At 40.1% G+C, this 12,590-nt stretch overlaps 1 protein-coding gene across 1 annotated transcript in view; it reads right to left on the reverse strand.

Annotated features, from left to right (window-relative positions):
• Positions 1 to 2,838, reverse strand: part of elapor2a (endosome-lysosome associated apoptosis and autophagy regulator family member 2a) — a gene marked incomplete at its 5' end in the record, with an annotated part of 30,727 nt that extends 27,889 nt beyond the window's left edge. The window contains one exon of the mRNA XM_083893536.1: positions 2,737 to 2,838. Coding sequence (XP_083749662.1) covers positions 2,737 to 2,838 — 102 coding nt within the window. The remainder of the gene's footprint in view (positions 1 to 2,736) is intronic.
• Positions 2,839 to 12,590: the final 9,752 nt, after the last annotated feature.

Consider the following 12,590-nt stretch of genomic DNA (forward strand, 5'->3'; position numbering starts at 1 on the left):
ATTCCATTATTATTCAATTACTAAATTAATCGCCAACTATTTTGCTGCAAGTTAACAGTTTCACGTGTGATTGGTCTTTGCAATTTAACTGCCACAGACCTGTCAGAAATTAAACTATTCAATTGCAGCATTCGTGATTGTCTCAATTTGCAATTTTGACTTGAAGATTATCTGTAGTGAAATAAGAAATCTACAAAGAATAGGATTGTAATCTGAGGACATTTGTACCAAAAGGTTCACAATTCTTCAGTGACACCCACAGAAAATGACACTGAACAGTAAACAATGCCTTTAAATCGGGCTGTCATTTAAAGGTGCCATATGTAAGAATGTGGCCAAAAACGGTTCTTACATTCAAATTCAAAATACCGAGGTCTTTTAGGTTTCGTTTTCTGACCTAACTGGCAACCCGTGGTTGCTCGGCAGCTGAGACTCTACTGACTGCAATGATTGGTAGACGGCGGTAGGTGGCGCCACATGAAGCCAAAACATGATTTCAAAACAAACTTGATTTGAAGTCTGCAAAATATTTTTTTTAATGCAAATATTTTGTCTGTACTGTTGTTGTTGGTGAGTTCAGTTTGTTATATGAATATTATTCCTGAGTCTCTGTGACATATTAGGAGGATTTTATGGCCAGTTGCTTTAGATTTATGACATAATGCACCTTTAAACCAACACATCAGCTGTGATGTCATATGCAGTCGTCTCAGAGAAGAGCATTATAGCTGCTACAGCCATACACAGAGTAATTTAGCAGCATGGGGGGGGGGGGGCTGCTGCAGTTAATCTCATTCTCTGTGTGAAAACAGGGATTGAGCCAATAATAAGAGAGGAATGTTGCTCCTCTATCTTGGGACTGTGTGTCTGTGCTGAGGAGGTGTTGAACTGAGCTGAGCCAGAGCAGAGGGAAGGAAAAGGCCATTTCATGCCGGAAACTGATAACGGTCTGAGCAGCTAAGAGCATGAGGAGTGTGATGAGAACAGAGGCTACAAGACTTATTCCATGGCCAATGACCATCTTAAGAGGGCAGCTAAGCTAATGGCTAATATATGATATACAGGGGCGGGAATCACAGGGTACCTCACGATACGCAACACATGGTCCGCGATACCAATAATATAACGATACGTCACGATATCTGTCTAACTGAAGAAAACTAAAAACTAAAAATGTGCGTGACGAGTTCAAAGTGCAGGATTTCTCTATTTATTCACAACAAAGTGCATAAAGTCTATGTCCTGAACGTGGATGGAGCATCTCTTAACCACCATTATCCCACTGTGAACTCCAGCCAGGCAACTTCCACCCAAGTATCAGCAGCATTTATTTTTAATAATTAAAACAAGCTCTCAGATCTCTCTGCTTTTTAAATGTGAACATGTTCCCAGTTCTTTATCCGTGGTTCTCAATCTGTGGTACGTGTACCACAAGTGGTACGCAAGCTTCTTAAGCTTAAAGGTGCCATATGTAAGAATGTGGCCAAAAACAGTTACTATTCAAAATACCGAGGTCTTTTAGGTTTCGTTTTCTGACGTAACTGGCAACCCGTGGTTGCTCGGCAGCTGAGACTCTACTGACTGCAATGATTGGTAGACGGCGGTAGGTGGCGCCACATGACGCCAAAACATGATTTCAAAACATAAACATGATTTTCAGTCTGCAAAATATTTTTTTTAATGCAATTATTTTGTCTGTACTGTTGTTGTTGGTGAGTTTAGTTTGTTATATGAATATTATTCCTGAGTCTCTGTGACATATTAGGAGGATTTTTATGGCCAGTTGCTTTAGATTTATAATAATAATAATAATAATAATAAATTTTATTTGTAAAGCACTTTTCATAAAGTTATCTCAAAGTGCTACAGAAACCAAAAAACATACATAATGCACCTTTAATCTGTTAACAGCACCTTTGACTCATGACTCAGTTAAATGCTATTACTGCTTTTTATTCACACTTTTACTAGGGATTCCCAATATTGGACTTTCTGCTGATATTCCGATATATTGGGGATGCGGTCAATAACCGATACTGATGTGTATATTTTTTAAGCTGCACTTAACTGGAGAGGTCATTTGGTCTCTCTGTGGTGAAATTAACAGTACGTGTTCATACTCATGTCACAGCAGATGCAAAATATATAAGACAGCAGCTTGTTCTGCCTGTTGTTTCAGTCATTAGTCATCAGTGGACCTTGGCATCATAATATGTTGATAATATCTTTTAGCCTGACAGTGTGATATTTCAGGTGTTTTGATCACAATATCCATTTCTATCCAATATTCTGACCAAGAGTGATACAGAGTATGACACGGTTACATTGTGTAACATACTGAACTGCACCATTAGGTAGAAACTGCATTGTTCTTACATTACAAACAAAAGAAAATAATTATCTGATAAAAAAGAATATCGGCCTGATAAATCAGTCGACTGATTTATCAGTCTAGCTATCTAGATGAGAATTGAAACCAGACAATAATAGAGATTGATGCGCCTCCATGTTGTTCACGCTTTTCCAGCTGTGATGCTAAACCTGATCATGACACCGTGACCCAACCCGGAAATGAGTCGGTTATTTTATCATTTTAAATCCCATGTATTAGGGACACCGAGTGTGTGACCACATCAGCAGCAGCAGCACCAGCAGCATCACAATGAGTGTTTGTTTCAAAGTGAAGCCCTGCTGTGTGCAGATCCTCCATGTTCACACCGGTCATCTGTGTCTCACCTCACTGCACGCTCTCTGTCCTGTGGCTCCGTCCATCAGCAGCAGCAGCAGCGCGCACAGGATGAGAGCGCAACTGGCGACGAACCAAACACGGGAGCGCATCGCGGAAGAGGAGAAGAAAGAAAACGGCACAGTGTGGATCCACGAGAGAAGAGTGTGTGATGTCACAGCGTCCGATTAAAGCTCAGCTCAAACACACACAGACGAACACCTGCTTCTGCCGCCTCGAGCCTGCAGATTGTAACCAATCTGACCACCTGCGATTATCCTCCCTGTCAGTGCGCGGATCCAGGCTGCCGTCAAGCTCACACTGGACACGATCTGCAACCACTTCCGGTTGACGTTTTCAAAATAAAGCAACGCATCCGAGCCCACGTTGAAACTGCCAGTAGAAATGTGACTATTTTAATTACAGTTGACCACACTATTATTTATATAATATAAAATACATGTCTAATTTTGATATTAATCACTGTGCGAAATACAGGGGGATCTGGGGGGGGGGGGCTTGACCCCCCTGATTAACATTCGAGACCCCCTGAAAGCCTCAAATGCAAAATTTGAGGGGGGTCTAACCATGTTACAATATAACTGAAAAATAAGACCCCCCCCCCCCCCCCCCCCCCCGATTATTAATGGGTATTTCGCACACTGATATTAATACATTATTTTTGCATCATAAATAGTATTATTAATACCAGTGTGATATCATGATGCAATATTGTGAACAGTTGAACTTTTTGTTCTCCAGGCCGGCCCCCTGTTGACCACAATAGATGCGCATTGGCCCCCAGGTCATTTGAGTTTGAGACCCCTGCTTTATACTATTTTTTTTTCTCTTTTTCATCCTTAAAGACTTTTGTACTCTGGCACTGTAACAGCACCAGAAACAGTGAAGGAGATGTGTAGCATGTGTTTTTTAACGTGTGCATGCTGTGTACATACTTGAAAAAAAAAAAACATGACATTAGTTTGTGGACAAAGTAAACATTATAATGTGTACAATCACAGAAACAGACCAAAGACAGGAAGAGGAAGATGATGAAGACATGTGACAGCAAATGTGAGGTGGGATAATGACGTCATTGCTTTCCCAGAGTCAAAAAAGGCAAGGGTGACATTTTGAAAATGTTTTCAAAAATAGTGTTTTGTGTGCACCTCCATTTTACCTCCATCCGTGTTTAAAGTCTGTGCCACAGATGTACGTCTGTGTGGTTTCAAAAGAGATCCGTGCAGACGGGTTGGTTATGTCTGTGATTAAATCCATTTTCTGCATTTAAAGTATGTAGAGTCTGCCTGAACATATCCGATGTAATATCAGATTGAAGCCACGCTTTATTTTGCAGGTGAAACAGAAAGAGTCCCGGTGTGTTCTTGCTGACTTGACGGGATTGTTCCAATTTACCAGCGGCTCTGACGCTCCTGTGACGTCACTCACGGGTATTGATAATACATTATTTTGTGGCAAAAACGTCACAATATAATCGCTGACATAATCTATTTAACACGTGTTTATTGGTGTCATTGTAAAATTAATTTATAAAAGTAACTGTCTTTTTTTGTCGTTCTTAAATGTGTGTGTCCCCCCCCCCCCCCCCCCGGGGGAGGAATATTCAATTACATCTGAGTCCCTGCAGTACACATTGATGGCCGCCAGAGAGAAACCAAGCTTCACAACAGAAAGACAAATACAGACTCAAAGAACTGAACTGTTTGTCATATTGTGTGAAATCATTCAAATCATGGACATCTCGTTTATTCTTATTTCTAATCTGCATTTCAGTGATTTAAAATGATTGTGTGAGTGTTTTTAAGCTGCTAACTGGATGGCTTTGTCGTAGTGTTTCCCAGTGCAATGACAATCTATTGTATATAAATGACATATTTACCAGGCTGAATTAATATAGATGCAAGTCTGCTTTATGTGATTGTATGAATGTTTTATTAGATCTATAGAAATGAGGTAAATCATATTGAGAGGAGGAGAAAAACAAGGAATTGAGTAAAGTAAAATAGTAATAGAATAATTGAAATGAATGAAGGAAATAATGTTAGCGTCTCTGTCCCTCTCTCTTTCTGTCTCCTCCTTTCTCTTTCTCAGTCGAGGCCTATCACTTACAGCGTTTGCCTGTAACTTGAACTCTCGTGTTCAGCCAGCTGTAACACTCCAGTAACCTTTTCACACTGTGGCCACTGTGCTGTGATCAGATGAGTTCATTCAGTCGTTCAGTTTCTCAGTTTTTATGTTCATTTTTGTCTACAATAATATCCTACATATTCAGGGGACAAATCTGTTGTTTATTTTGTCATACTTCAACAGGGGAGACATGTTTTTGTTTCTTTTTGGTTTAGTACTTCTGCAGGCCTCAGATTTATATATAATTCATATTGAATTAATATGAATTATAATATGAAAAATTTGACAATAAATTAGCTGATTGACAAGTAATCTAAATCATTTTTGATGACAAAATGCTATGCTAAAAAAATGTTTTGACTCGAAAGCGTTTTGTAAAAACAAATCAATAAAATATAATAGGGCTGAACAATTCATCCAAAATCACCAATCCTCTCATATCCTGAAAATAATCGCAAAATTGAAAATGGTTCAGCCCTCATATAGAGCAGGAGTGGTACCTGTGTGTGGTATATTCTGGTCTTTTCACGAGTGAATAGCACCCTTTTCTTGCAAAATAAAATAAAACAAACAAGAGGTGTACGTAATAAAGTGGCCCCTGGTTGAATATCATGATGATTTTGTAGGATGCTTCTGGACTGTTTTCACAGTCGGACCCCGCTGCTGTGTGCTGAGGACCACTGCATTAATTAATAGTGCTAATAGGGTTGTACAGCAAGTGTATATAAGTAACTGACCCCGCATCAGATGGTAACCGGAGCTCAACGCCAGTGTCTGAACCCACAACAGACCAGGGACTACCTCCACAGGTAACCAGACACCCAGCACAAAACACAGAGAAGAGATGATAAGAAAGGGAGAACGGACGAGCCCTCATCTGAACTGGAGTGCATGGAGCTTTACAGGAGCAGCCTGATGGGATTCTGTTTTCAGAGAAAGATGTGATGACTGCACGTCTTAAGGTATAGCTGTTGCTGGACAAGTGGACAATTAATGCTGCGAGACGATATCCGGAAATGAGGCACAACTACTCATAATTATTGTTATTATGACTCCCTTCTGTGGATACAGATATTTATATCTCTCGGTGGAAGTGTTAGCTCTGTCTCATGTACTGAAAATGTGGACTGTTTCATGATTTCAGTATAATATGATAAGATTGCCTCCTAACTGAGGAAACCTCACATCCACCTATGTCAACACAGTTAGGAGTTGTTATAGTGTCTCTTTTGCTAACCTGTACACCCACCAGCATGCATGGACTACCCTGCTCAGCCCTGGGTCATTGTTTTGGTCATCCGTCTGATGTCAACCCTGATCCTGCTCCTCCTCAGGAGCCAAACGACTCCAGACAAAGCAGAAACACCCATGGAGCAGGGACAGCAGATGCAGTTATTTCCCAGCCTAAAGCTCTGGCAGCAGACGACACGCAGGAGCACGAGCAGCCTCACAGGACGGTCAGCTGTGTCTCCACCTCAAATTCCACCAAACCCAGAGAAGTCAATGGAACCGGCACTGAGCAGAACCAGGAGGATGAGCCGTGCTTTGAGTCATCCACACCCGGCCGTAGTCTGTCCCTTAGCTCTGAGGATGAAGAGCTGGAGCTGGAGTGTGGCCCAGAACTGGAGCTGAAATATCCTCAAATCCCCAGACCCTCCATTATTATCTTACAATCGAAGGTAAGAATACTCTGGTAACCTATAGTTCTGTTTTCTAATATGTACAATACTGTCAAGTCTTAGATTAGATTTTTTTATTGTTATTTTATTTTTATTTATTTATCCATCTCATTGTAAGAAAAATATATATTTAGCATAATGATTTGCTAAATGCCACATGATTATTAGTTTTTAAGGTACAAATCACCTGCATTTTTGGATTGTAACAAATTAACTACAGATGCTGACAACATGCTAACTGACCTGATGAGACAGTAATGGTCAGAAGGTCAGAGGTCACAGAGGTGTTGGTAACATATAGTGTACATTTAAAGGTGGAAAGATCTACATAAATACTCAGATTCGAACCATGAAATAGAGCACAAGTGAAACATAGTAAGATAATTACACACAGTTGAAATTATACAATGACAGCATTGCAAATTCATAACTCAGTTTTTCTTTTTGGTGACTCCATTGTTGATCTGTTTAATGACGAAAAGGACACTTGTTTTCTTCATAAAAAGCCATAACTAAAGCCACTATATAGTCATTTTTCACAGAAGAATTCTCTCATATTGTACTAAATATAATTTTGCAGGAAAGTTTTATCAATCCCACACATACAGTGGTATGCAAAAGTTTGGGCACCTCTGTAAATGACGATTTTACTTTATAAATTATTGCTCGTTCGGATAAGAAATTTCAGTTGAATATATCATATAGGAGACAAGCACAGTGATATTTGAGAAGTGAAATAAAGTTTATATGATTTACAGAAAGTGTGCAATAATTATTTAAACAAAATGAGGCATGTGCATTAGTTTAGACACCACAAAAGAAACAGTTTGTGCATCCTCCTTTTGCAGAAATAACAGCCTCTAAAACAGGGGTCTCAAACTGGCGGCTCGGGGGCCACATGTGGCCCCCCAATTGATAGCAATGTTACATTAATAATAAGATATTTGGTCATAATCATCCCATTATTAAATGTATCATATACAACATTCAATTAAAAAAAAAAAAAAAAAAATTGAAATAGGCTTGTTAGGGCCAAAGCCACGAATGGCAGTGGTACGTATTTTAATTACAGTTGTCCACACTATTATTTATGTAATTTGAAATAAATATCAGTTTGCATCATAATAAACATAAACAGTTGTTGTTTTATTTTCACTTTTTGTCGGCTGGCCCCCTCTTGACCACAAAAGATGTGCATTGGCCCCCAGGTCATTTGAGTTTGAGACCCTTGCTCTAAACGCTACCTGTAGCTTCCTATAGAGTCTGGATTCTGGCTGAAGGTATTTTGGACCATTCTTCTTTACAAAACATCTCCAGTTCAGTCAGGTTTGATGGTTTCTGAGCATGGACAGTCCGCTTTAAATCACACCACAAATGTTCAATAATATTCAGGTCTGGGGACTGAGATGGCCATTCCAGAACGTTGTATTTGTTCCTCTGCATGAATGCCTTAGTAGATTTTGAGCAGTGTTTAGGGTCGTTGTCTTGTTGAAAGATCCAGCCCCGACACAACTTCAACTTTGTCACTGATTCCTGGACATTTTTCTCCAGAATCTGCTGATATTGAGTGGAATCCATGTGACCCTCAACTTTAACAAGATTCCCAGTCCCTGCACTGACCACACAGCCCCACAGCATGATGGAACCACCACCAAATTTGTTTTTCTTGGAATGCTGTGTTCTTTTTCCACCATGCATAACGCCCCTTGTTTTGCCCAAATAACTCTATTATAGTTTCAGTCCACAGCACTTTATTTCAAAATGAAGCTGGCTTGTCCAAATGTGCTTTAGCATAACTCAAGCGACTCTGTTTGTGGTGGGTGCAGAGAAAAGGCTTTTTCTGCATTACTCTTCCATACAGCATCTCCTTGTGTAAAGTGCGCTGAATAGTTGAACGATGCACAGTGACACCATCTGCAGCAAGATGATGTTGTAGGTCTTTGGAGCTGGTCTGTGGGTTGACTGTGACTGTTCTCACCATCCTTTGCCTCTGATTATCTGAGATTTTTCTTGGTCTGCCACTTCAGGCCTTAACTAGAACTGTGCCTGTGGTCTTCCAATTCCTCACAATGTTCCTCACAGTTAAAACTGAGAGCTTAAATCTCTGAGATAGTTTTCTGTATCCTTCCTCTAAACCATGATGTTGAACAATCATTGTTTTCAGGTCATTTGAGAGTTGTTTTGAGGCTCCCATGTTGCCACTCTTCAGAGAAGATGCAAAGAGTAGAAACACTTACAATTGACCTCCTTAAATACTCTTTCTCATGATTGGATTCACCTGTGTATGGAGGTCAAGGGTCACTGAGGTTACCAAACCAATTTTGAATTCCAATAATTAGTGCTAAAGGTATTGAAATCAATAAAATGAAAAGGGTGCATACATGTATGCACATGCCTAATTTTGTTTAAATAATTCTTGCACACTTTCTGTAAATCATATAAACTTCATTTCACTTCTCAAATATCACTGTGTTTGTCTCCTATATGATATATTTAACTGAAATGTCTTATTCAAACAACCAATGATTTATAAAGGAAAATCATGACAATGTACAGGGGTGCTCAAACCTTTGCATACCACTGTATTTGTAGATCGCAGTGTACAAGTCTGCCTGCCCACAAAGCAGGTTTAGTGAAAACTCTGAGTCTGTTAACCCTGAAATGAGGGAAACTGAGTTTTCCTTTTCACAAAGGGAGGTTAAGTCAAACCAGAGAAAGAGGAGTAACTCTACCCTGTTTCACAGAGAGAGGTAACTTAAGCTCTCGGTCAGTTACCATGGTAACATGCTCTATGAACTTTTCTCAACAAACCTCGAGTTTATCTCTGTCTCCGCCCTCTTTCAGACACACACGGTATTTGATTTCCTCATTCATTCAGTCAGCAGAGTTTTGGCGTAGTATAGTTTTGCCGTCTACATTAGAAGTTATATTAGGTGGCGACTATTTTCACTACCATGTCCTTTTGACAGTGATCCCGTGGATGAAGTTGCAGCATTACTGCGCAGAGAATTCAATATTCGTCAGGAGATGATTATCTTCAGTTTCCCCCTGTAATATTATTGTGATTGTGCAAAGGACCACATATAAACGTACACATTGACCCGAGCAGCAGTGATCTCCCTCTGTTTTGCTGCGGTGTTACACTTAAACATGCTCCCCCACAACGCTCATCTGTATGACAAAACAGAAGGCAATGAATGAATGAATTTGACAAATATGCTTTTCCCTTATACATGTGATGTTGCATTCGACTGAGTGGCTCCTATGTGATACATCATATAACCACAAGGGGGAGTGCGGCACACACAAAAAAACATTAATCCTCTATGTAAAACAGTTGTGACCCTCTGGCTGGATTTAAATTCATTTCTTATCTTAAACTTTGACTGATATTCTTCACTAAGATGTAAGACACACGTGTGTAGAGACACTCTCACACACACACACACACACACACACACACACACACACGCACACACTGCTCAGTGATGGCAGATAGTGTGTCAGTGAAATGTGTCCTGAGCTCCTTGTTTAACATGACCTGTGTTTCCTGAGCTCTGTAAACACAACTGTGTGTGTGTGTGTGTGTGTGTGTGTGTGTGTGTGTGTGTGTGTGTGTGTGTGTGTGTGTGTGTGTGTGTGTGTGTGTGTGCGTACAGGTATTACTCATGTTGTGGGGACCTATAGCTGTTCACAAAGTCGCATTATGGGGACTTGTCTTCCTTATGGGGACAAAAAGCAATTCCCAATAACATAAATGACATTTTACCTTACATTTTAAGGTGAATATATGATTTAAGGTTAGGTTGGAGGTAAGGGTTTGGATTAGGCGAGTAGTAATTATGGTTAAGTTTAGAGTAGCCTCCAGGAAATTAATGTAAGCCAATGCTATGTCCTCTGAAGTCATGTAAATCGAACATGTGTGTGTGCGTGTGTGTGTTTGTATGCTGAGAGCATTCTGTCACGTCAGTATTTACCAGAATCCACCGTGCACAAGGTTTTCCTGCTTATGCAAAGGAGAGGATGACACATCATGTCCCCTGATCAATAAAGCTGCTGATCAGCAGTGGAAACTGCAGGAGACTGTGGGGGAGGGGGAGGAGGAGGAGGAGGAGGAGGGGTACCGAGTTTTAATAGGAATCCTGGGATTTGTGCTGCTATTACTGCATCCTAAGAGGGTTCTCTCAGCAGCAGATGTTTGAACATCTGTTGGGTTGGGAGGGCTTTTGGGCCACGGGATTGTCAGAGATAAGTGACGTGCTGTGACACTATTAAACACACGCTTGATTTATTCTGACACAATCTGGAAGAAGAGAGAAGGTTTTAAATTCCTGGACGACTAAAGCTTTCGGCTTGTAACTTGTAGCTATGACGCAAATGTAAACATGCTCTCACTTACTACGTCGTAACATCCACTCCAATAAAAGTGCAGTGGAGCCTCCTCATTGGCCAACAGCACAACACTCCTCTCTGGGTAATCATGCTGTGGATGTACAGACGTACAGAACGTACAGAACGTACAGAAATCTAACCATCACAGCTATTGTTATTACGATTATTCTGTGTGAGAGTGATTTACAAAACAACTTTAAATAAAAAAAGTAAGTTTCTCACTTTCTTTTGAAACAGGAAAGAGGTTTCATAATGCTCACTTCACATGCTTACTCATGTTGCTGTATCTTTGTCAGCTTGTTAAAACAAACACACAATAGAGACTGATTGACCCACTGGAGCACATGCACTGACCTTTGTATCTCTCCAGCTTCATATCAGCTGACCACTGTCACAGCTTAGTGGAAATACAGTATGTACAGTATTTCAAAATGACACTTGTGTGATAACTGTTGCCTGTGGTTGTGTTATTTCACCGTGTGACTCTTCAGACTTCACATACTCCACATGTAGATGGGTTTTTTTTTTTTTTAAACTGAGGTTTTCCTGAACAATATTGTCGCATTCGTCCACCTAAAAACACCAAAACTTGACTTGTTTGCCAGATAAACAAACATACACTTCTAAAAATAAAGAAAACAAAGTATATATATATAAGGGTCTTTTTCACATATACATATTATATAGCATATACAGGCCATGTTGACTCATATACTGGAGGTGTGGTCACGTTGATCCACATAGGGGTTAGAAAAAGTCCTACCATTACAAGATAAAAGTCCACATGTTACAAAATACAGATTGTGTAAGAAACAAAGTCTCTTCTGAAGAAAGAATCTCACAGACTTGGAAAAGGACATTTCTGGTAGTGATCGACTGCAGGGCTGATGCTGGTTACAACTGTGCACTGTTCAAAGAGGTTTTATAGTTTCTCAAGAAAGAATTTGAATGTTCATTTATATTGTGGATGCAGAAAGAGTGGAACTGTGGCGATGTCAGTACAACAACAGAGGGTCCACTGCTTCATAGCATAATGGATTCTTATAGTAAACTGAAGCCGTATGGTTTTGGGGTATAAAGCCACTAAAAAAGTTGAAACGGTTGTAATATTATGAGTTTTATGAGCTTAATTTTTTCTAATACTCTGTCATACACTGACTGACAGACAGAAAAAGCTACATTTTCAAAACTACCAGCCTTCACATGGACTGGGCCTTAATCATCAGAGACTTTATTAAGTCAACCAGGACAACAGATGTAGCTCTGATCCTCTACACTCTAAGCTCTGTGTGTGTGTGTGTGTGTGTGTGTGTGTGTGTGTGTGTGTGTGTGTGTGTGTGTGTGTGTGTGTGTGTGTGTGTGTGTGTGTGTGTGTGTGTGTGTGTGTGTGTGTGTGTGTGTGTGTGTGTGTGTGTGTGTGTGTGTGCGTGTGTGTGTGCGCGTGTGTGCACGTGTGTCCATATCAGTGTAACAATAATACAGCTGTTTATATAATACAGCATTTATCTCTGAACGCTCCCTCGAGAGCGAACATTTTATGGCAGAAAACCTTTGTCACATCTGAGCACAACACCAGCCTTAACACAGCCTTAACACAGCCTTAACACAGCCTTAACACAACCTTGAAATGGAATCATTTAGTATTA

This window comes from Microchirus variegatus, assembly GCF_963457635.1.
Source record: "Microchirus variegatus genome assembly, chromosome: 8".
Taxonomy (NCBI): domain Eukaryota; kingdom Metazoa; phylum Chordata; class Actinopteri; order Pleuronectiformes; family Soleidae; genus Microchirus; species Microchirus variegatus.